Genomic DNA, 24,431 nt, shown 5'->3' with positions numbered 1-24,431 from the left:
GATGGTTAAAAATATAAATATCTCTTTGCTCCACGTTATCTATTTTAATGTAATTCCCACAGAAAGCAGCTCCTACCCCTGACACTTCAGTGCTCATTACTAATGAGAGCCTTCCAACCACTGTTGCATTAATCACTATGTCCACTAGATGGAGACATGTGTCATTGCGTTTCCTTTGTAGCAAGCTCTAACTAGCTCAGCTATGTACGTTCAAGGAAGATGAACTCTGTAACACCATGTGCCATCACAAACATTCCCCCTCAGTACCCAACAGGTGAGCTAAGTCACGTGTCAGCATGTGGAAGTACAATACATATTTCCCATCTTTTAAATTATGAATGTATGAAAGACAGTGATACAGCAAGAAAACAGTACACTAAACTTTGATATCTGTCCAGTATAGAAATGTAACAGAAACAGAAACAATATGCCATCTCATGTTAGTGCTGATCTCTCTCTGCTAGCATAACTTAGAACTGTGTTTGTGAGTGATCTTTGAGTTAAATAAAATTCAGTCTCTTGTCAGGAAGTGTTGACTGTGTCCAGATAAACTCACCTGTTTCTCTTTCCATTGACACCTCCTCTTTCCTGGTCAGTGGTGGCTGCGGAATGGGCCGGGAAGGTGGAGTAGGAGTCTGCAGAGGAATGATCATGCAACAGAGAGAGATACATTTTTTTTAAAGGGCCAATGGATTACATGTACTGGAAGCTGCACTAAGCTAACTCTAGATTGTATGGCTCTGTTTCCACTTGTAGCCCCCCACATTGAATAAACAATGCAACAGCCATGTACCCGCATGGGAAAAAGTAGGCATTTTTGCAATTCAATCCCACTTATGTTTATAGTTTGTGCAGCCAAAGCTCTCTTCCTAACGAACAAGGTCATTTCCCAGCTCTGCGCGAAGCCTTTTAAACAGGGTAAACATGATTGAGTCAACATGTGCACAGTAAACCAAGCATAGAGTAAAACTTTTTCTATCTTATTTTGGCGGATCCTTATTGTTTTCGGTAATTGCAGTTTATGTGTTATCGCTGTCAGACATCTCATGCCTGGGCCCTGTATGTGAACATTATTAAGGCTGTCAGGGAACACAGCCCAGAGTTATCATGACACCCAGAGTACAATGATTGAGTTTGTTTACAGCAACCTTCATTAGTATTTGTGAGTCTGTTCAACTTATTGCTGCAACTCTTAGCCCCATTTTTAACCTGCTGAGCTAAACTAGAAAAACTACATAGTCTAATACTAACTTACGAAAAAGATAAGGTATTTAGTTTTGTGTGCGTGCATCAATCATCACATTTATGACCACTTTAAAATTTCCTAGACCTTTGCACTGCCTTTTTATGACTGAATTAATACATCAGATGAAATAGCTTAATATATTTAGAAATCATACTTTTTTTATGTTTTTGTGTACCCTGTCTAGTAAAGTGTCTTTGTGGACATAGGAAAGACAGATCAGTCTGTTGTCTACCAACAGTCCTCCGTCACTAACGACACAGCAGGACTGAGAGGAGCAACAGGAGTTATTGAAGGTCGGGGGAGGAGGGCTCACTTCTGTTGGGCTCCCAAACTGCCTGTGGGTAAAGACCAGAGAGGGGGAGGAAATAAAGCAACTACCCCCCAGTCAAAAGCTCATTCTTCACCGGTGACACACCTCGAATTGTCACCTGTGGAATTCAAGAGAGGAGTGGGATAAAGAATGTAGGAGAGGGGGCAGCTGAGGGGGCAAAGTGAAGCCACTGTTGATAATTAACCGGTTTCCTTTCTAAAGGAATTCTCCCCGCTGCGTTGCGCAGCGCTGGCTATGCTAAGAATTTGGCCGGACCGCTAGTGACGGCTCGAAGTTGATATATGTATTAATGTGATAAAGAATACCCTGCTTGTTCACTCCTTTACTTATCCATCATAGCTGGGGTTGAAGGGTGGGAGGCTCCGATCTTTAGAACATAGTGTTGATGGATTTGAACCACATGACCCCGTGAATCTAAGAGCAGGTATGCAGCTCCCTCGGCAATGAAGGTATTCCACCTCTGCAACAGTGTATGTTTTTTTTTCTCCCTATTTCTTTACTTTATTGCATGTCCTACGAAGTATTGCAGAGTGAACTCACTGGATTGTTTTTCTGGTTGCTATAAGGATAAAAGAAAGGAAGCCTGGCTGTTTATAATCTGCAGCACCCAAGGTTTGCCTCTCAAGTGTTTGACTCCCATTGGCCATGGCATTGTAAAATGGAATCTGGCTTTGGTAAAAATATTTTACAGAAACAAACAAGTATTTTCCTTTTTTCCCACAACATTGCTGCCTTTGATTGAGAATTGCATACTAAATGCAAAACATGCCTGTTGGCAAATCAGTTAGCTACTTTGAATTTTGAATTGAGACACAAAAGCTCCTTCAGCACTCGGTTTAACTATTGCAAAATGGATCAGCTGTCACATATCACAGCAACAATCAGGTCAACAGCCCCTGTTCAGCTCAAAACCTGGTCAAAATGTCTGTTATTTGTGTGTTATTAATAACATTCATGAGAACGACATTCATTAGAGCAGTTTTTAATAGTCAACAGTCACCAAGTTAAGTCTCAAGTCAGGTCGAGTCTGAAACCTCTTAATACACAAAATCCATAGATGTGTTCACATTTAGTATTCATAAAAGCCGTCTTAAAAGGACAGGACAGACAAATTGCTAATAAGAACCAAGCGGTTGTCTACCTGAAACGATAATTTGTGTCACATGCAGCTAGAAATAAGCCCTTGAAACATTTCCTCTTTGGGTTTCATGCTGGAGGAGACACTCTGGACTGCAACAGTGACACTGCTAAGGGTGACTGACTAGCTCTGCCAGCTATCATCACGAATTCCAGGATGACAAAATGGAAAGTTTTAGTTGTACAACTCTCCCGGTGTAACTTGGCTCTGCCCGGACTTGCCTTAATTGCAGCGGTTGGACAGTTCCTCAGAGTGTAGGTTCTACCTTCTGTTCCCAGATTTCGGAGGGAAAAAACATCAGCAGGTAGGCATTAGATGCCAGCTGCTGTGATACATTACATACTGCATGATAAACGCCTACTGAACAGATGGAAAAGCCCCTTATAAAAGTTATAGAGCCATATAATGTAATGTTAAGGAGACTTCTGACTTGCGGTGCCTGACCCAGCCCCCCCTCCCTCTCAAACTTTCTTTCCACCTCTGTCAGCTACAGCACACCGTTGATAGAGAAACCAGTAAGAATAACAAAGCCGGGGGGGGGTGCTCTGACTTGGATCAGATCGAGTCCAAATTGACATCTGTTTTTTCTAACTCTCCACTGTAATTGTGAGTGGGAGTGCATGCACGCAACAGAGGCGGGTGGTGCAGACTGATGGTGGAGGCTGTGGTACATTTCAGCCTGCGTGGCTATCTTTGAAGGGTGGGAGGATGTGAGTGGGTGTCTGAAGAATCTGATTGCGTGTGTGAGTGTGAGAGAGACAGAGAGCAGAGAGAGGAAGACAGAATGACAAGGGGGTGCAGAGAGAGTGACAAACGGAGAGATGAAGGAAGACTCCGTAAGATAAAAGAACATCCAGAGTATTGAGTATCTGAAAAAGAGGGGGAAATTAGCGTGGGCATGACAGTGTGAGTGAATGATCCAGTGCAAATGTGCATGGTGGGTAATAGACTAGTATCTGTGGGTCTTCTTGCCATATCCATTAGGTTAGGCCTTCATCCAACTTAAAAGTCACAGATCTATTCAGAGCACACACGCCTCACCTGACACCAGGTAAATCCCTGCTCTTAAAGAATACACTTCATGCCAAATAAATGCGCTGAAACTTCCATTAATTCGAAACTGGACATGCTTCTTGCTGACCTTACTTTCTTTCTAGGCCGCTATAAATTTCAGAGGAATGTAATTAACTTCTAAATTCTAGAAAAGCCCAGTTTTAACTCCCCGAGGTAATTTCCCTTTCTAGTCTGACAAGAGGAAACTCTCTATGTAAAAAGTCTTTGTCCCCAGATCTATAAGACAGAAGCAGCCCCATTTCCAGACATCAACTCAGCAGTTTTTAATCTCTCTTGAGGGATGAGTGTTCACTCACTTATAGCGAGTAACTGGAGACATCGTTGGTATATCTAAGACTGGGATGCAGAAGCACGGTCCGCTGCTAATAATCTTTGTCGGCAAGCTTTGCATGTCTGGCTTGGTCAGCTGTTTTGATACGGTATTCTTCGTTTATTCTTCTTCTCACTCCCCCATTTCTCGATTTATAGTTTTTTACACAACTTCCCAGAGACCAAATGGTAGACCAAACCCATAATGTTTCAATATAATGTACCAAAAAGAATAAGAGCAAAATAGCTGCAAGGAACAGTACCGTTATTAATTAAACATCAATTAACCAAGCTTAAATGATGAAGAAAAACAAAAGTGTAAATATTGTCCTTTGTAACAAGTAAAAGAGCTCAATAATAAATACAAAGTTTTTCCATACCGTCATTCTACGGTTCTCCACAGCTGGCTGTAGGGGTCTGGTTTCTCTGTAGCCGCTTCCTTCACCTGAAGCCTGAGGAGACCAATCAGACATTTTCAATTTTATGTCAGCAAGATCTTTCGTTGTTTTACTGAGTGCAACGACAGTTAAGAACCTGTCATCTTCTTTAAAATGCATGTGTCCTTCCACCATGTGTGTCATTTCATGAACTCTACTTTAAGTTCGGTAAAATTCGAAAGGAATTTTGCTGTTTAGTTAGCAGTGTTTTATTGAATATGTGTACAGCACATGTATGTATTTTACATAACTACATAACATCTATCAGGGTCAGCTCTAGACAACAGGGGGCCCTAGACAAGATTTTCTTGTGGGGTCCTCCTTACTTTTTGTGTTTGGGAGAGAGAAAGAGAGAGAGAGAGAGAGAGAGAGAGAGAAAGAGAGAGAGACAGAGAGAGAGGGAGAGAGAGAAACTCACAAACACACACCAAACAGTCATGAGTTTGGGGTGGGATCATATTTTCATGTCTTTCAAGGTTAATGTGATTTCTGTCTGTGGTTAAAAGCAGAAGACAACCATTCATTCATTTTCCTTCTAAAACATGAAAAAAATGATGTAATTGTACCTAATTATTGACTGCATAAACGCGTCAGAGCAGAGTGTTTTAATAGATATGGCGATATACACAATAACAATAATTTACAACATAGTACATTGCTATATAATAAAACCTAAAATAAACTAGCTATAATTACAACCACTGCCATTGATTGGCTGTTTGTCCCCAGCAACTATCTTTATTGAAAAAAAAAAAGAATTGTAAGGCCTTACTCAATTGTGTATAGGGCGTGCTTACCTCAATCGTCGTTACTCTATGTCTCTCTTATAATGTCATTAAGTCAAATGCTTGTATATTTGTTGTATAAGACAATTAACAGATAGTAAGTTAGGTCTCATATACTGCCCTAGGATTCAAAATGTCTTGGTAATGCAATTCCTTGAATGTGTCCTCTGAACAGCTGTGTGTGAGGTTAGCATTTGAGATAAAAGACATTTGAAATGGGAAACCTGTCATTTCCACTTGGAATGTGATTCTCCCATCTAAACCAGACAACATCTAAATGTTTGATGACAACAAGCGGGAAAATCTTGAACCTTGTTCTGTCAGTAAGGTCGAGGTTTTGGTGGTCTCAGTGTGCAGAGCAGCTGTGAAGGCAATGTTTCACTAAATAACAGTAAAGGCTGCTGGTGGGCTGCAGAGAGGCACCTGTGTTTGTGTGTGGGTGGTCAGGGTCGGCGCTGAAAAGGCTGCTCGGGCTCTTATCTGTTACAGATTTAATATTGCTAATAATTTATGTAAAATGCTGGAATAACTCAACAAAGAACAGTAAAATAGCAATACTTAAGGCTTCTCCCTAATGCAGTTGTAGATCCACCAGCAAAATTCTTAGTAATAGCCTATTTGAAAAGATGGGTCCCTGATTTCAGACAGATGTAGACTAAAGCAGGCTTCTCGTTGCTAGCCAGCGAACATCAATTTTGGCAGATGCTGGAAGATTTCATCAGCTGCAGCTTGTTAGCCAATTAGCTTAATCTTAGCTCCATGACTTGGTTGAAAACATTTCCAGCTGACTCTTTTTAAAAAGCTAATCTTGTAAAGGGGGTTTAACTATGCACATGATGGCTGTAAATCTGCTAACATTAGGCCTGAACTCTGATAGCATCCAGGACTGGCTTCACCCACAGCGAATAAATACTATTACAGTGGTTCTGCTAGATGTGAAAAAAGTCTTTCTTTTGGGACCTGTAACCCATAGACTATATAGAAGAAGTGGACGGTTTCACTCTGACGTCACCCATTGGTTTAAGGACTGCCGTTTTGAAGCCTTGAGTTTGGCTTTTTGCGCGGTCCTCATCTTGGTGTTTGGCCGTAGGCAACCTGTTGTTTTTTTTTGCACCAAGAAGTGGCAGGACAGGGTGGAGCACCACTGAACGCTAAAAAGGATATTCTTAGACGACCAAAATGTTACAATTAATTGTCATGAACTGAAAACACACTGTGTAAGGATTACAGATTTAAGACCTGGACACAAACAACACTCAGGCCTGACATCGCCATGGTAGCAACCTGTCAATCACAAGGTTAGGTTGCCTGCTGCAACCACACAAACTAATGTGACCTCGTTAGATATTGATACTCTATGGTTGTTATGCCAAGTAACGCTTGGTTAGCCAGGACATGCTAATGCTCTGAACTAACATTAGAGAAGATAAACAGAATCAATTCCTCACACTTCGCTCATTTGTTTTGGTTTTGGATAAACTCGAAATTACCTGCAATGCCTGGTAACTTTTGCTAAGCTATGATTGGACCATAATTATTTGGGGGAGGGGTTGAGCTCAAAGTTGAAATGTGTTCACAATCTGGACATCAAATACTGTTTTATATTTCTATCATATAATAGGACTATTTATTGCAGTCACAGCACAGCGTTTCATCACATGTTGTCAAGTATCTTCACAATGTGATTAAATGTAATTTACCATATCTGAGTCGTCGTCATCCTCTTCACAGGGCATCTCGGCAGCTCTGGGGTCTCCCACCACCCTCAGCTCGCTGATCACCCCCTATCGCAAAACATTAAATAACATGAGATCAGCATTTGTTCTCAAACACACACATACACACAGTATGTCCTACTTTCAACATAGAAATATGCTTATCTTATCTTCTATATTTCAAGGAATTCCCCCATTTCCGTGAAATCAGGGCGGCTATTGATGTCTCCATTTTTAGCGTCGGCCTGTGAAGTGCCGCTATCTTTATCTCACACACTTAATCTGATACATGTTCCCATACAGGATAGTTGCACAGACAGCATGAATGCTATCTGAAGGCCTATCAAAGGGCCATTAGGACTGAATGAAGAGGTGGCTTCTCTGCTGCTGAGTTATTTGAAGTCGACTCTTCAGGACACATTTATGTCCTGAGAAAAACCTCAAATGGATTTTTTAAAGAGGACTTTGAAGATAAACACTGAAGGCTCTTTGACATTGAAACCATTTCTCTACACAGGCTTTTAATGTTCATTCTTTCTTTGTAACTTGCACAATGTTTAGTCGTCGTGTCATGGTCTTTTCTAACAAATTGCTTTAGATCTTCACAATAAGTCTAAGATCCTATGCACGAGAGGGACTAAACTGTCACTGCAACATGGTTTCCTAGTGATGGATAATACAAAAAAGGGACATCCACTAAACAAATCAAGTTTCAGCATGAATCTTCCTATTTATAAATGCATAATGTAAATATTTAGATGCAAAATAAGCTCGTGAAGTCTTGATTTGATTGGAGAAATTAAATTTACAAGACCTCTCCAGCTTAGGGCCATGCAAAGGTCAAAACATGGCACATGGCCAACATGTCCTGAAAGAAGAAAGAAGGTTAGGTTCCCCATCCAAATAAGCAGTTTGTAATACATCCTTCTGACAAAATAACCGACCACAAGGAAATACCACATATGTGCAGTTGGAAAAGCTCCAACTGTGTGTAGCAGAGTTACAAAGTGGTTTACAGCAAAACAGGCAGCTGTAATTAAAATGATTAAAGGAAGTGTTACAGCTGACAGAGGAAGGAGAGATAATGTTACAGCTTGGACAATACTAAAAACATTATCTCAAGGGCTTGCAGTCAAATGGGAAGTAATCATTTTGACTTTTGACATATTTAGCAGTGTAAATATCTCTTAATTTTTTATGATGTAAAAATATAATAATTGTTATTAAAATATACTCTTAAGCAGCGGATGGAGTATCCCCAGAATATGTCCCTTTTTTTAGCTCGCTGGTAGGCTTGTGCCGCTCATTGCTTTATGGCCTCAAATCAGTCTTAATAACACAACACGTAGGTCATTTATGCCCATTGAAGCAGCAGGACTCGTACTTGGCAACACCGAACAGTGAAATCGACAAAGAAAAGCATCATCGTCATGTTAAAGTGTAACTCAAAAGGTGAAAGGTAATGTTGGAATGCTGATAAAAGCAAGCCATCTATTAAAAGTCACTGAATAGCTTCCATCCAAGACAGTACACAATTTTTAAATAGCATATTTCTAAGATAAGCACAACAAAAAAAACATTTAAGATATCTCCACACCCTCAAGGTACCTGGATTGTATTTTTGGCTGTCACTTCAAAAGATTTTAAGTAATGATCCATCTTTTATATCTGGGATTATAGTTGTCAAACTATTACTAGAGTCCAAATAGTAATTTCCCTCCAGGTTGTAAGTAAATAATGAATCATAAAACAATCAGTCAATAGTGACTGTTTGACTCATTGTAAAGTGCTCCCAAGTGGGTAAATAACTTAAGCTATAAAAAAATAAGAGTGTCTGGAAAAATAAGAGCGTCAACGCCTGCAGCAGTTGCATGTTCTGTCCGAACAGGTAGCTGTGGGTGAACTACTATAACCCTTTAAGGTCAACAGTTGTTGCGGTCAACTGCTGGGATTTACAGCAGTCAAATGACTGAAGTTAACTACATCCCAACTGTGAGGTCTACCAATTATGTGCAGTCTACTCCCGAGAAGATGGTGAAGTGATTCAGACATTTATGTAGTGGTTTAGAGTAGGCCAATTTAAGCAATGAAATCATATGAGTTATTCGGTCAAGAAGTTTCACATGATTGACTGTGGAAAATCAAAACATGACACTGCACTTCACGCCGCAGGAGTCTTGTCTCTTCACAGCTTATGTCGGTCCTAGAAAGAAGTGTGTGATGATGGGAAATGTGCAGTCTCCCGACTCCAATACAAGAATTATTCTGACTTATTCAGTGCAGAAGTGTCATGCAAACATTCCTTTATCTCTCATGAAAGCTTTTAAAGATAAATCCAGAATATCTTTCAATATTACATAGCCCTTAAATAATTTATTTTCCTGATTTCACGGGCCTGAATATTGTTATGTTAAAAAGAGATGAAGCCTGTGTACACACCAGAAACTTGTCAGGATCAGCTCCTCCAGCTTGCCCGACAAAGACCCCAGCACCGGCCTGCAGCTCCATCTCGTCCGGGGACCTCTCAATGCGTTTCACCAAAGGAACCGTGTCACAGTTGAGGTAGAACTTCACCTTGTCATCCCTCACAGCGATGGCAAAACGAGTCCAGGTGTCCATCATGGAGGGCACAAGGAACCTGGCCGCCTCGTACGACTTCTGCGAGTCGGGCTCCGTGTAGTACAGGATGACATTCTGGTTGCCGCCCTGCACGTCTGACAGTTTAACACCCACATACATGATCTTCTGTAAGGTATCTGTGACGGAGAAGATGACGCCGCCCCGTTCAGAGGTGGGTTTCAGGTTGAAGATGAGGGCGAAGTCTCGGTAGAATGGGTTCGGCAGGTGGGCACGGGCCATCTGTCCCGTGTTGGCTTCAGGGCCAAAGACATAGCTGGGGATGCTGTCGGGCCCATAGACCCGGGGGATCGTATTTGGAGGAGGATCCCCAATCAGCTGTAGCAGAGAGAGTCCAGTGTCTTCTAGAGGGGGAGAGATAAAGGATGTGAGGCCACAATACGCATGAAATATGTAGGAGGTTAGAAGAGAGGGCTGCATGGCAGGGAACATTGTTAGAACAGGCTCTATTAGGCTGCTGGGGGTTGACTTAAAGTGAATGTGCCTGATGGATGCAGGAACAGCTGCTGCTACTTGCATAGGACCGTAGTCTTTGTTGCACAAGAACATACAAAAAAAAATCATCAGCATAATAGGTCAAAGATTTTTTCCTTTCAGAAGTGATGTAAAGGGCATTAACACATTTCATAAAATGTGGATGGAAAGTACCACAACTGCCTCCAACCAATCTGTAGGCTTTTACGAGAAGCATTGGCAGAGCTACTCTACTCAGGGGACCAAAACAAACACAAAACATTTTAGAACTTCTAGACCGACATATGGAAAAGGTCTACATGACCCAAAGAAGCCAAAGGGATAGGCCATATGTGACTATGAACAGATTATTTAAGCAGACATTGCAAGGGAAACTTAGACTTCCAAATTTGAAGGGAGAACTAAAAAGGCATAGTCTAGAAGATACATATAGTACATGAAGATGTGACTTAAGAGTTGGCTGATTTCGCTCTCAGTATCAAAGAAAAAACAACTCAACGTCTAATGTGTCAAGAAAACAATCTTTATTTTCCTGCTCTATCGTAGTCAACTGAAAAAGGTCCAAGCCTTATGATCTAATTTAGTGATAGAGCAGTCTGAAACAGAGGTGTTATAGGAGCTATAGCTTTTAGATGTGGTCTCTTGATTCGGATCCATCACATTCCTGAAGATACTAAAAAAACAAACAAAAAAACAAACTTCCGACTTGTGTGACATCTGTTAGATGCCACTGCTCCGGGGCGCACAGAGACCAACAGCTGGGCCTCCTGCATATCTTTGCTCACTCTTCCATCACCAAGGGTGACTTCGGCGAGGTCACTGCATAATGATGGGAGACGTTTAGGAAATAAAAGGATCACAAAGAGTGATGTGTTCACATAACGGTGGAGATGTTTTACTAGCATCAAACTTGAGACTACAGTTTTTCGGCTTTGATCAAAAATAATGTTTCCTCATGTTAAAAGAGAAATCACTGTTTTGGGAGAAGACAACGTCGTTTCGGGTGCTTTGAAGAAATGCTTTGGTTTACCACCTGGTGACTAATGTGCGAGCTCCATCGTCCCGGTTCAAAGCCTTCCCACTGGAGATCAGTGAGGTCTGCAGTCGGCTTTGTTGAGAGCTCAAACACACGAGGTGTTTAGCTGAACCCGAGGTCCTGCTTTCTGCTGTACAGCTATAAACCTTTTTTTCTGAACGCTGTCTGAGAACTGAAGATGCTTTCATTTGAATCCGAGCTAACAGAGAAACCAGTCACACTGTAACAGGATGGCTATAAAAATACTTTCCAGTATGAAATATGAAGTTCTCCTCCGCACCAATCAGACGGACATTTCTGAAGAAGATGCCTCCCCAAATGCACAATTTAATATGTGACCAGAATATAAATAGATTAAGCACTGATAGTATAAAGATGGCTTCAAAAATACCAAGCAAATCTGGAGAAGCATGTTTAGATAAGTGAAATAAATGGAAAAAAAAGTTTGAAAGACTTTTGGGAGATTTGCTGCTTAAGTTGACAGTAAAAATCAATTTCAAAATAGTACAATGGTGGAAAACCAATTACCATATATCCAATATAGCATGCTTGAATCCATATTAAAATAGAATCAATAACTAAATATTTGTCTGTAGAATATCTACTTATAAAATACACTACAAATGTTGTTTGTCCAATGCACTTGATAAAACCTTGATAAACCTTTCTTAATTTTAAAATCCTGAAACAGACATTTTCTATCTAACTTAGAAAAAGTTCAACATGAAAGGACTGACTCAGACGGATACAAAGACTGCTAGCTTCAGAGCTCCTTAAGTGGACTGTGAGTCCATGACTGCTACATGAATGGCAGTTAACAACTAGCTCATTTGCACCAGGTCTACCAGATGTTTGCTCTGATGAAATCAGAGTGAGAAACCTGGAGGGTCTCTACAGTGGGCCTGTGCTCACATGTCTGAACCTGGCTCCCTCTTATTTGCACCATCTATGCACATTAGAGTAGGGTTGAAAAAGGCTAAACTATGTTATCCAGTTGTGAAATACATTACGTGATAAAGCATGCCATTTTAGATTTGTAATCCTCCTGCTATGGGTGCTGAAGCTGACATGTGAGCAATCTTTAAAGCAGAAACGCTCCATAACTGAGCATGTGTGAATGATAACATTTGTACTGAGATTTGTCAATGCTAGCTGCAATTCACTTGCTTCAACAATTTGAATGTTTTCAAAGAAATTTGTGAACCATAAATTAGCTGTTGGTCATAACTATCTATTAGATCTGTATGCAGATTAAACTTCAAGGTCAGTGATAAAATGGAATGTGATGTCTCTCAAACAGAGTCTGGTTGTCCCATCTCAAGCAGAGATGGTCACACATACTTCAAACATCTGATTTTCTTATGCATTTGCCAAATGAACAGCAGACATCCTCCTCGTGCAGACAGCTTCCAAGCTTCCCAAACCCCTTATTAGCAGAACACATATTAGTCATCACTCACAACAACCAGATGTGCACTCTGTTAGAAACGTGTTCAGAATTTTCCAAAAGGAGACACATTCTCATGAACCAGACGAACACTAAAAACAAAAATAATCAACTTTTTCAAAAAATAAATAAAAGAAAGCTTGGATAAATAATGACAATTTCATCACCAGATCTAAAGAAATAAAAAAAAGGGTTTGACCTGCTTTAAGCTTGCAAAGGAATGCTTTGGCTAAAGCCTGTTCAATGAGCCTGTATTGTCAGCAAAGGTCTAGCCATTCCTTCTCAGGGATCAAAAATGTCTGGGTATAAACAAGGTTCACCATTAGCATTTTAAGTGCAATCTCAATTCAGGTTTTTCAAACAGCTTTTGTTAACCAATGACAGCTTCAAAGCCAACCGGGCAGAGAAAAGGTCTGCTGATGAATGGAGCGGTGCTGGGTTTATGGTGCTAGTTTGTCTTGTCAAGAAGGCGGCTTACTGACCAGGAACGCGGCTCTTGTTCATTCCCTGAAAATTCCAGGACGGGGTACCAGAGTTTGTGATACCCTGTTGATAAAGCTGTATATACAGTGTGAGGCTGTGTATACAGCTTTGGGAAGTACAGGATCCTGTGTAATCCATGGGAAAACATTTGAACATCTGGACAGTCCCAGAAACCTTTGCGGTTTCCTTGACTACGCTCCATCACCATTTAAAACCTCCCTTGAGGCCTGCTGACAAGGGGAATGATCTCTCCACTCAGTCTGCAAAAAAAGCTGGTCAGTGGTCTGACCTGTGTTCAGAGAGAGTGTCTGTTAGAGTTCAACTCTGGAGACAAAAAATTACTATCCCATGATTGAAAAAGAAAAAATGTCTACAATTTGTACGCATTTGCTGGATAAATTCTGTCAGCCAATTGATTTAAATGTGAAGGTAATGAAATTTGGTCACATGATATGGTGGTTGTGTTTGATTTCTGCTTCATTGATCCCTGTTTGATCTTAGTTCCAATGTACATCAGTCTACCGACAGAGCTAAAAGTAGCAATGTGCAAGGCTTATAATGTTAGATCAATGAAAAGTACTTAGTGGAACCAATTTTATCTGGAATAATTTAATACTGTACATGATTCGTTTTGGTATGACATTTTGCCCATTTTGTTGCAGAAGGAATACATCCCAACACTCAGCAGCACTTAAAAAAATTGTATCTTGTCCAAGAAGATAAAGTACCAAGATTACTACTTACATACTATATAAACTATAACAATATCTATAGTGGAATTACTACTCTTTAACAGCTCCATAACCATCACCAGACTCCACTACAAGGAATATCAATTATTATGTCACTATATTAAAAACTAAATAAAACAGGATGTTTTAAATATCAAGGTACATATTAACGCCACGGATAAATGGTCCTTTCTTTGTGCAGAGGATGTTTTGTGAACCCCTGGGCAGAGTTTGTGGTATCTCTAACCTGATGATGCAGAACGCACGGAAAAAGATGTCAAACCAAAAACCACATCACAGTCGAGGAAGGAGACTTCATGTTGGCTCGCTGTGAAGATTCAGCTGTGATCCTCAAACCACAAAGAGGAAGATGGGCCTACCGCAAGCTTTGCACTTTACTCTTTGGGGAAGGAGTAATACGATACTGTTCAAGTTCTCTACCTGTAAGTGAGGAACTCTTCATCAATATGCAAGGTTTAAACGAACCCCTTGCCTCATGCCACTAGCTGCATAAATATCTGTCTTTTTGGAACACTGGGAGAAAATAGTATTCATGATATCCCAAGATACACAGTGACAATGATTCTTTATTGGTTTAGAGCTCATTTAAAATTCCGAAACAGCAGTGCTCGCCTTAAGAAACTGATAGAAACATTTTAACAGTGTCACAATAAGACTCTAATCAAACTAGAGAAATCCCTGTGCTTCAGTACTATGTTTTGAAACACTGCCTCATCAGTTCTCTTTTTGTACCAGAGCAACACACACTGCAGGGTTGGCAATGAGTTTCTGGCAGCAAATAAAGTCGGGCTACGCTGTGCCCATAATTGGAACCCTACTGAGAGCCAACCTAAAATGATTCCCTGGCAAGCAGCGAGCTGCAGAACTGGAGCCAACTTTGGGCCTTCCTGTCATGAGATACGATATCAATCTCGCCTCAACTGAACCTTTGAACTTCAAATCAGTGTCAAACCGCCAAAGGGGTGCACAATCCACTTAACAACGACTAAATGTATACAGATCACCAAAAGACAGTCTATATCTTAACAGGAAAACAATCCTTTTCATGTTTTTTGGACCACCACAGAGGTGATCAAGGACAGGAATCACTTTAATTTAAATAAATCAACCTCAACTGACACAAGAGTAATGGAGTTTCTCATACAGGATATAGTTTTACCGCCGAGAACTAACCAAAATAAATTGCGGTTGACCTCTAGACCCCGATATGAATGACTGCTCATCTTTCAAGCAGGAGACTGGTAACCATGGAAAAACATCATTAAAAGGGCTATTGTGCCCCAACAATCCTGTCTGACCACAAGGGTAGAAGTTAGATTGCTTGGCAACGTCTTATTGACTTTATCAGTTATCTTCAGGATGTGGGGGCAAAGGGACCTCTCAGGGGCAGAATAGGTCAATAGCAGGGTAATTTAAAATATCAAGCCTATTCAGCTTCACTTAACCATCACTACAACAAGCAGTGTCCATTAGTAGATTTTGAAGATTGCTGTATTTGAAAGAGTGATACCAGATGGTCTTGACTGCAGTGGCTTTTCTGTCCATCCAAGAATGATTTAGAGGGACTGAAAGCACTCCAGTGATAACTTGAGGGTACTCTAACAGGTGATACCCAACACGCACGTCTCACTGGAGAACCAGCTTCTGGAGAGCCTATAAAAGCCGTCCCTGGGTTGTAAAGATGGCAACAATATCATACCTTTTAATTTGCCTAAGGTTTCAAATAGCTATGTCAGAGCTGCTGTGTCTAGAGGCCACTACATACATCTTGACATTTTTTTGGCTTTCTCACACACAAAATAAGGAGCAGTCAAAAACTCCTTACGCCTTACTGAACACTTTGAACAATTGAAGAGTAAAGCTATGCAGTAAAAGCTTACGCTACACTTATGTGGCATTTGTAAAAAGACAACATATAAACCCTAACCCTAGCTTCAACCCTAGCTCCAATGATGTACTAAAGTCCTGCACACCAACACACAGAAAGTGAAACAATACAAACAAATCCAAATCTATTTGGGCCCAGAAGCATCACTTAGTCCTGGAACCAGGGATATCTTGTCCACTCATGTCTGTCAATGAAGCGAGCTGTGAGAAAGATAGTGAAGCTGTAAAAAGACAAAGTCTTGAACTCCCAGTGATATGAAGTGGAAGTGTAGGGTTGGGCAGTAGCCCAGTAAAAGGAATTTGACTTTAAAGATGTTCAGAATTTAAGGCTTGCTCACTGAAACACATTTTCTCTTATTCGATTCTTTGATTGATAAGCTTAAACTATTAACTACTAGAACCTTTCTGACATTTACATAACCTCCCAGCTCTTACACTGCTGTTTGAAAGAGACATTTCAAACCACAAATTAGCTGTTCTGGTGTTTCACATGCCACATTCACTGAACAAAATTGAATACACCTGTTAAATGTTTTAACTGAAAACTGACTAAAGCAACTTTCCAGCTGTGATAAATACTTTTGCCTGGCACAGTTATAAAAAGTTGACATCCCACTGAAACCGTTGAAGCAAGCATGACTGCTTACCATGCATGACAACTTGATCTGTCCATCTCTGGACAACACATCAAGAGGCCTGAAAGTCACTCGCTGTCAAAAGAGACATGCAATTCTACATGCCAAAATTATCTACAGTATTTCATGCACAAGTTGTCGACAGAAGACAGGCCTCTACTTTGCGCAATTTTCAGATCTATTAAAGATTAAAAAAACGTGCTAAGGCTGAAAAAATACTATTTGATTAGTACTAAGAATAACTATGTGTGGAAACGGAAAATAAATATATATAAATATATATATATTTCTACATCTTTGTGTTATCTGACGTTACTATAATCTGTATCTAGAAACGCTGCAGTTAAATTTGAAAAGGGGATTCTTTAATTCACATTTCATTTTTGTGGCATACATGCTTGAGGCTTGTTTAACACTATAGACTGTATGTCTGTTAAGGCTATATTTGCATTGCAGAATAGGATATACGAAACTTACAAAACAGTGTTACCTCCCTCTGAGCAAAATATCACCCTTTGAATGAATAACTTACAGGAAACGCACATCAGTTGGTTTGGTAATGACCCATAAACCCACTGTCCTGGGTGTGTGGGTGCATGTGTGTATGTGTGTTATAACAAACTTCAAGTAGTAAGTCACATGCCATCCAAAGGACAAGGGAAACACATACATGCAACACTGTAAGGAGTGCTGGCACCATGCTTGTTAGGCTCTAGCCAGAACTTTTTACCTTTTAACATCAGGACAAACAAACATGTGGCATGCTTATCTTCTGAATTGTTTTGCTGTTCATGGGAATCAAGATATTGTTAATGTCTTTGACTGCGCTGACAGGGATAAATGTCAATTATTTGGGTGGGTATCTGTTATTGGGAAGTGGGAGGAAACACCAGACAAACTGGGGAGTATGGATACTGAAAACTGGTTCAAAATTAATCCTAAAACCAGGATTAATTTGAACCAGTAGTTACCTTTCTGGTTACTAACTGACAAGCACTGATACCCATCATCCTCCTCGTCTGGTAGAGTGTGGCACTCCAGAGGGAGGCGTCCCTCATCCAGGAGTGACCAGCAACTGTCCCGCAAGACTTCGCAGAAACTCCGGCAAGGCAACACCGGCAGCGGGACCGGAGAGCTGCACTTTGGTACCAAGAGAAGGCAGAAAAACCACTCCAAACTATGGTGGCAATGTGTATTCAACAGCCATGCCCATTCGTCTAGGAGTACCTGGACTTCCTCCACACTGCTCTGGTTGAGGTAATTGGGCACAATAAACCTTTCCCCAACCATGTCGGAGCAGAAAGGGAGAGCAGTATCAAGCAGCAAGCATTGAGGGGATTTGGGGATAAGGGCTGATTTAGCTACTTCTGTGTGGCTTTCAGCTGGTGCCCACCCACTTACAGTTGTTGGTCTAATTATGGTTGCTTGGCTAGGCTCTTGCTCACTTACTGATGATTGAGTAGCATCTAGGTTTTGGTCTATTTGGCTGTTCATCACTTTCTGGCTAGTTGCTAATGCTGGACTGGGTACTTGAAATTGGGCAGCTATTGGTACTGAGGTAGTGTTTGGTTTCTTGCTGGCTGTTTGTGGTTGGGCAATTATCATTTCTGGAGTAGTAGTTGTTGTTTGGGTTGTAGACAGTGCCTGACTAGGAAATGAATCTTGTCTAGTCTGTAACACTTTGTTAGATAAGGTTTGCTGGTTAGCTGTTAATTCAGTAGCTGGTAACTGACTAAAGTCCACTAGTTGGTTGGCGCTAGGTACCTTGCTAGTCTTGCCTACAACTGGGGTAGATATTTCATGGGAATACTTTGTCAAATTATAGTCATTAGCATTCCAACTAGAGCTACTGTTAAGCTTTCTATTTACTCTTGTGTTATTGGTGGTTTCGACAGAAAAATCTAGATCTTTCTCTGATTTTGTGTAACTAAGTTCATGGCCCTCTTCTATGCTGTTATGAATTACCCAGGCACTCCTTTGCAATTTCATCTCATTTGTTTGGGACACCACACTGCCTTCACTATCTAACCCCCTATCATCAGTGGGCTTTACTACTCCTTGATGGTTTTCCTCAGAAAAACCCTGGGTTTGAAAGCCGGCTCCCCAGCTAGTTTCAGATCCTGTTGCAGATCCAGATTCAGAATTGAATCCAGAGCCAGACCAAAGACCTGACCCAGTGTCTGATGCCAATTCAGACTCAAACCCAGATCCAAGTCCTGAAAAGTCTCCTGTAAACCTCAAATTATCAGATCCTCCAGAACCCATACCCTTTAGAGAAGATGTGCCATTACCAGGTTCACGTATGCTTGACGAAATCCCTGCGGTTTCCTTTTCTGATTCACGTTCATTCTCTGGTTGTGTTGTAGGTATTAGAGTGGTCAGTCGAAGTCCCTCTGTTGTCTCATCCTTAGTCTGCACAATTTTTGGTATCCGGTGTCCCTCATCAATAATTTCCGCTCGAACACTTGCAATATTCTCTAATGGTGGTTCTCCACTACCTGCTGGACTGCCAGACCCCTCATGGTCCACTGTCGGGGGAAAAGTTGTAGTACCAGTCCGGGCCCAGAACCAAGCATCAGAGTAGACCACCCACAGGGTCAACAAAAACAAAACTCTGAACTGGGTCCTCATCTTAGGCATAATATCAGGTCTTGACCACGTCCACCCACTTGATCAGGCTCTCAGACTGAATTGTGTCATGTCCACACTGCCACTACACTCCTCACACACTTTTCAGCTCTGTCTCCACACAAACTCCACTAGGCAGAGAGCAAAAGTGAAGAGGAGTGTCCCATTCAAAAGAATAAAGGGGGAGAGCAGGAGGAGGTGCCCTCCGTATTGGCTGCCCTGGCAATATTTCCTCTCCTAACTCCTCCTTCTCCTTTTGTCACAGCAGTGAAAAGCGATCTCTCCTGCTGACTGATACCTTAGAATTACGCCTGCTCTGCCTTTCAGTGTACAATACTGATGCTTTCAGTGTTTTACAGAGAAGGGCAATTTGTTCCCCTTGACTCGTTCTCTTTGTTAAAACATGATAATAGGGAAACTACAGCTCTAGCGTTAAAAAACTGCAAACTCTATGCAACTGAGCAAAAGTTGTACTCATGTGATTTGCTGATTTAGGCCAAAAACAAAAACATTTTTATGCAATTTTGTGGAGATGGTTTAACATATAGGGAGCTCTGCTGAATTCCCTGCTATGGATTAAACGAGTCCCATTCCATTGCAATAATGCAACCAATTGCATGTAAACATGTTTAAATATAATCTAGCAACTATATATCATTACAGCAATTGTATTATTTTATAGAATGATGGTAAAACATATCTAAACAGCACAATTCAAAACCACTAAATGTAAATTTAATCCACCGGGGTCAGCTGAAGTTCCTACAATCTGTCTTTGCATTTCAAATTCAAGGCATTACTTTGTCATTTTCTTCCGCTCGTTCCTGCCTACATTGCCCCTTCTCTACATATATATATACATCTAATACAAGTAAGACCCCTGTTTTTGGTGCTCTGTGGTTACACGTTAATCCAGGCCTCACTTTCTTGTCCAGACTGGTTTCTCACACTGCCTATGTGATCAGTTGACAGAGACCCTCAACATCTGCTAATGGGAGATCAGTGATAAAAGGAACAGGAGGTTTGTGAAAGTGTCTTTTTAATAGTACCAGGGTTTTAAATGAAGGCAGGCATTTTTTTTGTTTTATCCTGGGTCATTTTGGCCAGCATGCAAACATTCCTATGAAAGTTCCAGAAGCTTATGTTGAGATGCCTAATTGTCTTGACACAAGCTTGACAACTTTATCCTGTAGCTCTCCGTCATGGCCCGGGGTCACTGATGATCCATCTGACCCCTGTCTGCAATATAATGTTTGTTTAGTCTAACAATGGGGGAGGGTGGACACCAGATACATTACAAAGTAAGAGGGAAAATATGGAGAACTTGCAAAAAAAAAAAAAAAAAAAAAAAAACACAGTATACCTCACTTGTATCACAAGGCCAAGCTATTTTGCACTTTTTGCCCCGATGGCAATTTTAATGAAAGAAAAATATTGTGTGTAGTCAAAAATGACTTCCTTTTGGCCAAAAATGACGAAGGGACTTGTGAATATCATGAGTTAGTCGACTTTTATCTACGAATCCATTTGTTCCTTAAAGGAACAAAAAAGAAAGAAAAAGTCTATTGGCCACTTCTTAAATAATGTATAAAAGATATATAAAGAATACTACCTCAGGATTGGAAGATCTAAGGCTTTCTATTCTCATTTTCTATTCAGTGGCATAATTCAAAGAGACTCGTTGCAGTAACAGTAAATGTGGATTAGTTCACCTTCAAGGCAAAAAAGAGTTAACACTCTAACCAAGCAATTGTTCACTCTAAAACTGCCAAAAACAGACATTTTAATTATAGCAGTTGCTAGACCAAAAAATGAGGAGTGACAACTTTCTGTGGGAATCTCACTTTCAAGGTGACTTTCACGCAACGCTATCCAAGAGAGGGACCATCACAAAGTGTTTCAGGAAACATTAAAAAAGTGTACCGCAGATATCTTCTCAGCCACTTGCAAACTGCGGTCAGACAAATTTAGTGATCAAAGTAATCTTGAGTCAGTCTGTAAACCAAAATTAACACAATGTATATAGTAGGGGCTTGGTTAATAAATCCCAGAGTAATAAACTCTGTGATAGGTAATGATTAGCCTCAAACATCAGCTTTACCCCTCTAATGGTTTACTGTCTTATGGTATAAGTTAGGAGGAACAAACATCAAATAGCACACACTCTCTGCAAGAATTTCCACATGGCTCATTCAAACCAGATCATTGTAGCTTAATAATGGCCCAGGTGCCTTTGCTGTTTTACACTTTCCATCTCCTGTGGGGAGTCCCAGCAGCATGATTTGCTCTTTAATCTTGTCCCTTTCCGCTCGTTTTACTATACAAGATGCCAAATCCTACGGCCTTACAGAATCTAGACAGAAAAAATAAACTTTCTGTGAGAGAATGAGACTCCAATCAGTGTTCGGAGTAGCCTGAAGATGTTTTTGTTTGACACTAAAAGATAAAAGATGGAACAGAGTTTAGAAATGTTCGTAGACACTTTAAAAATGGGAAACTTGCCAGAAGGCTTGGGTGGCCAAGCATATACCCTGTCACCTTGGAACTAGAAAACCTGAAGAAGAAAAGGAAAAATTGCACTTAATGACGGTAGGTACTTTTGCGCTTTGGGAGTGACAGTTTTTTTCTGTACAGTTAATCTTCAGATATCATAACATACCTTTAACTTTGTCAAAATTCTCTTCTTTCAACATCCCTTTAATGTGCACTGCTGCCAGCATAGAGTAGAGGCTGTTGTCATTACGGTTACCGGTTTTCAAGAGTGGCATTTGTAATTGGAACAGGTAATTATAGTAAGAATGTTTGAAAAGTTAGCACTGTGATATATGACGAAGGTGGTAAAAGACTGAACAAAGGAATGCAATTATTTAGCTGATGATAAATCTTTTCTGGGGATATCAAACTCAAAGAGGTCTGATAAGTGGTCCTTTCTATATGGGTTATTTCATAAAAATGAAAAATATATATAACAATTAGAATTTTGTTGTTAATTGATAGGAATAACAGCTGGGCAATTGTTGTTAATGAAATGAAGTGCATTGATTATGTCTAAAAATACATTTGTCAAAAAATGGAGTTGATATTTGTGACCAATATCTGTTTTAAGGGTTTCAGAACTTTTCAAACCTTTTTACACAGTTCACATGCTGGTCACTGCAGCCTGCTGACAGAGGACCATAGTCTCAGCAGGGATCTCTTGTAATGTAAAGTGTCAGTTCACCCAAATTACAAAAACAAAAAGAATGTCTCAGTGCTTTTGGCATCACTAATAGAATTACATTAACTTCCATTGTATTTGTGTGGTGGTAGTAGAAATATTTTCCCCATGAATACTGAATATTTCTCCTCCTTTAAGAAAAGAAAAGCCTTTATCGTACATGTAAATAACGCAAATTGGTATTCCTTGTGTGTTATGTCTGCGGCCTGTGAAGTCCTGAGATGTTTGAGCAGGGGATGAACTGAAATTCCAGTCCTCCCAGTGTCCGTCCTCACAATACACAGACAAAAGCATGAAACCCAAGACCAGGAATGAGTCTGAGGGCTGAGACCATCAATGGGAGGATGAATGATCGGCTAATTACAACACCAACAAAACCTGCTGAACTTAATCCACCAGGGGCCAAAGGTGTCCAATTATCTGTCACTGCACTGTTGTTCAGATCTTTAATTTCGTATACAGAGTGGTGATGTCATCTGCGCTAAATATAGCTTTTGTGAGTAACTTAAGAATACAAAAGCTTATTAACTTAATGTCAATTAGCTTCTTGAAACATCTAAAATATGCACTTAAAGTGTTGCACCTTCATTCATGGGCTTCACAGGCATTAAGGGTTGCAAAGAAACACTCCAAGTCAAACAGAAGAGTGCGAAACTAGACGTACGTTAAAACAGAGGTTGACAATGCCCTCCGTAGCCCTTGGAGCTGCCAAAGGGCCTGTTGGAAGCCCTCCCTGCACCTTCACTGATGTTATTTCAGCCAGTGGGGGTCGCTGAACTCTCGCTGTGAGTCAAAGTGTGGTCACCGTTATACAAGCATTAAGCCCCGAGGCACTCAGCGCTGGGAGTTTTCAAATGGCACAATTAGGATGTCCACAAAGACAACTCATGGACGAGTCAGCCCACATATGGTTGAAACAAGTGTTCACACACACACACACACACTCACACACAAACAAACTTGGACTGCAGTCGCACAGCATGTCACAGCTGAGCAGCAGTATAAACAGTGGGACACAGCCGCAAACTATAGTGAACATATGGCTGAAACACACACACACACACACACACACACACACACACACACACACACACACACACACACACACACACACACACACACACACACACACACACACACACACTGGACTTCCCTGCTTTAGCTGCAGCCATACAGCATGTCACAGCTGAGCGGCAGCATCAACATATCTCAATTTGAGTCAACCGCAGAAATAAAAACACATGAGGAAATGCCTGCAATATCTAACTAGATGATCTTCTACACTGTGCATCCATTCTCAAGACATGCGTGGTTTTATTATCCTGCTAGCAAAAAGACAAATTCTCTCATCTGAATCCAGTATCCCAGAGCAACAGGTTGCAACAGAGTGCTGAATCGCCGTACAGTTAAGGCACTATTCAATGGCTCTCCAGCTAAATTAAAGCCCGTTGTTAATCTTGAAAACCGAGTGCATTCATTTATCTTATCCCCTCTTTTAACGGGACAACCACCATTTTATGGTCATGTACTGGGCCCTAGTGTCTCCATTCTCATGGGAATTAGTGTCATATACAGTATGTGCCAGAATGTAAAACTTTACTTGCTATCGAGTAAAGGTTAGCCTTGCTAGATGGCAGGCATGGTGGCACCAGATAGCGAGACAGCAACTGATCCTAAGATCATGAGAATGGAGGATAAACTGCACTTGTGTCAGACTCAGTTTTTGGGCTTACTGAAAGACCCCAATTCAAATGGCGTCTCCTCTCACATCTCTAAGATCTCCAACCAGTGAATGTGTGTCACTGACTGTGTGAGGCAGCCAGAGAATGAGAGGTGGGGGGTTGGATAACAAGAGTGGAGGTCAGAAGGTCACAGCTATCAGATTAGGGGGGAAAGGGGTCCCGTTTCCCACAAATAGAGACTTATCGCAGTCCTGGAGTGGCCTGCAGGAGCAGGTTATTAATGAGAAGCCTTGCCTGCAGTGTAAATGCCTCCCATTCAGAAATGATGGCTATTGTAAACCCAAACATAAATTCATCTCTTTCCTCTATGGAAGAGCTGCAGATTAACTAAAAGAGCTGCAGATTAACTGCTTCTCCTTAAATGGCTGCATTGGTGTGGGCATGAAAAAAAGAAATATGAATCTAGTAGTCCAGTGTGAAGGCTTAACAAAAGTAATCTGTAATGATCCGTTTGAATT

The 24,431-nt window shown here is 40.8% G+C and overlaps 1 protein-coding gene across 1 annotated transcript in view; it reads right to left on the bottom strand.

The window, feature by feature from the left end:
- The window catches only part of col18a1a (collagen type XVIII alpha 1 chain a), a 76,238-nt gene that overhangs the window by 21,921 nt on the left and 29,886 nt on the right, over positions 1-24,431 (bottom strand). Inside the window, exons 3-6 of the mRNA XM_054615091.1 lie at positions 9,475-10,016; positions 7,021-7,104; positions 4,479-4,550; positions 557-635 (exon numbers count right to left, since the gene is read on the bottom strand). Coding sequence (XP_054471066.1) covers positions 557-635; positions 4,479-4,550; positions 7,021-7,104; positions 9,475-10,016 — 777 coding nt within the window. The remainder of the gene's footprint in view (positions 1-556; positions 636-4,478; positions 4,551-7,020; positions 7,105-9,474; positions 10,017-24,431) is intronic.

Source organism: Anoplopoma fimbria, chromosome 16 (assembly GCF_027596085.1).
Source record: "Anoplopoma fimbria isolate UVic2021 breed Golden Eagle Sablefish chromosome 16, Afim_UVic_2022, whole genome shotgun sequence".
NCBI lineage: Eukaryota > Metazoa > Chordata > Actinopteri > Perciformes > Anoplopomatidae > Anoplopoma > Anoplopoma fimbria.
This window is presented reverse-complemented; position numbering and strand designations above follow the sequence as displayed.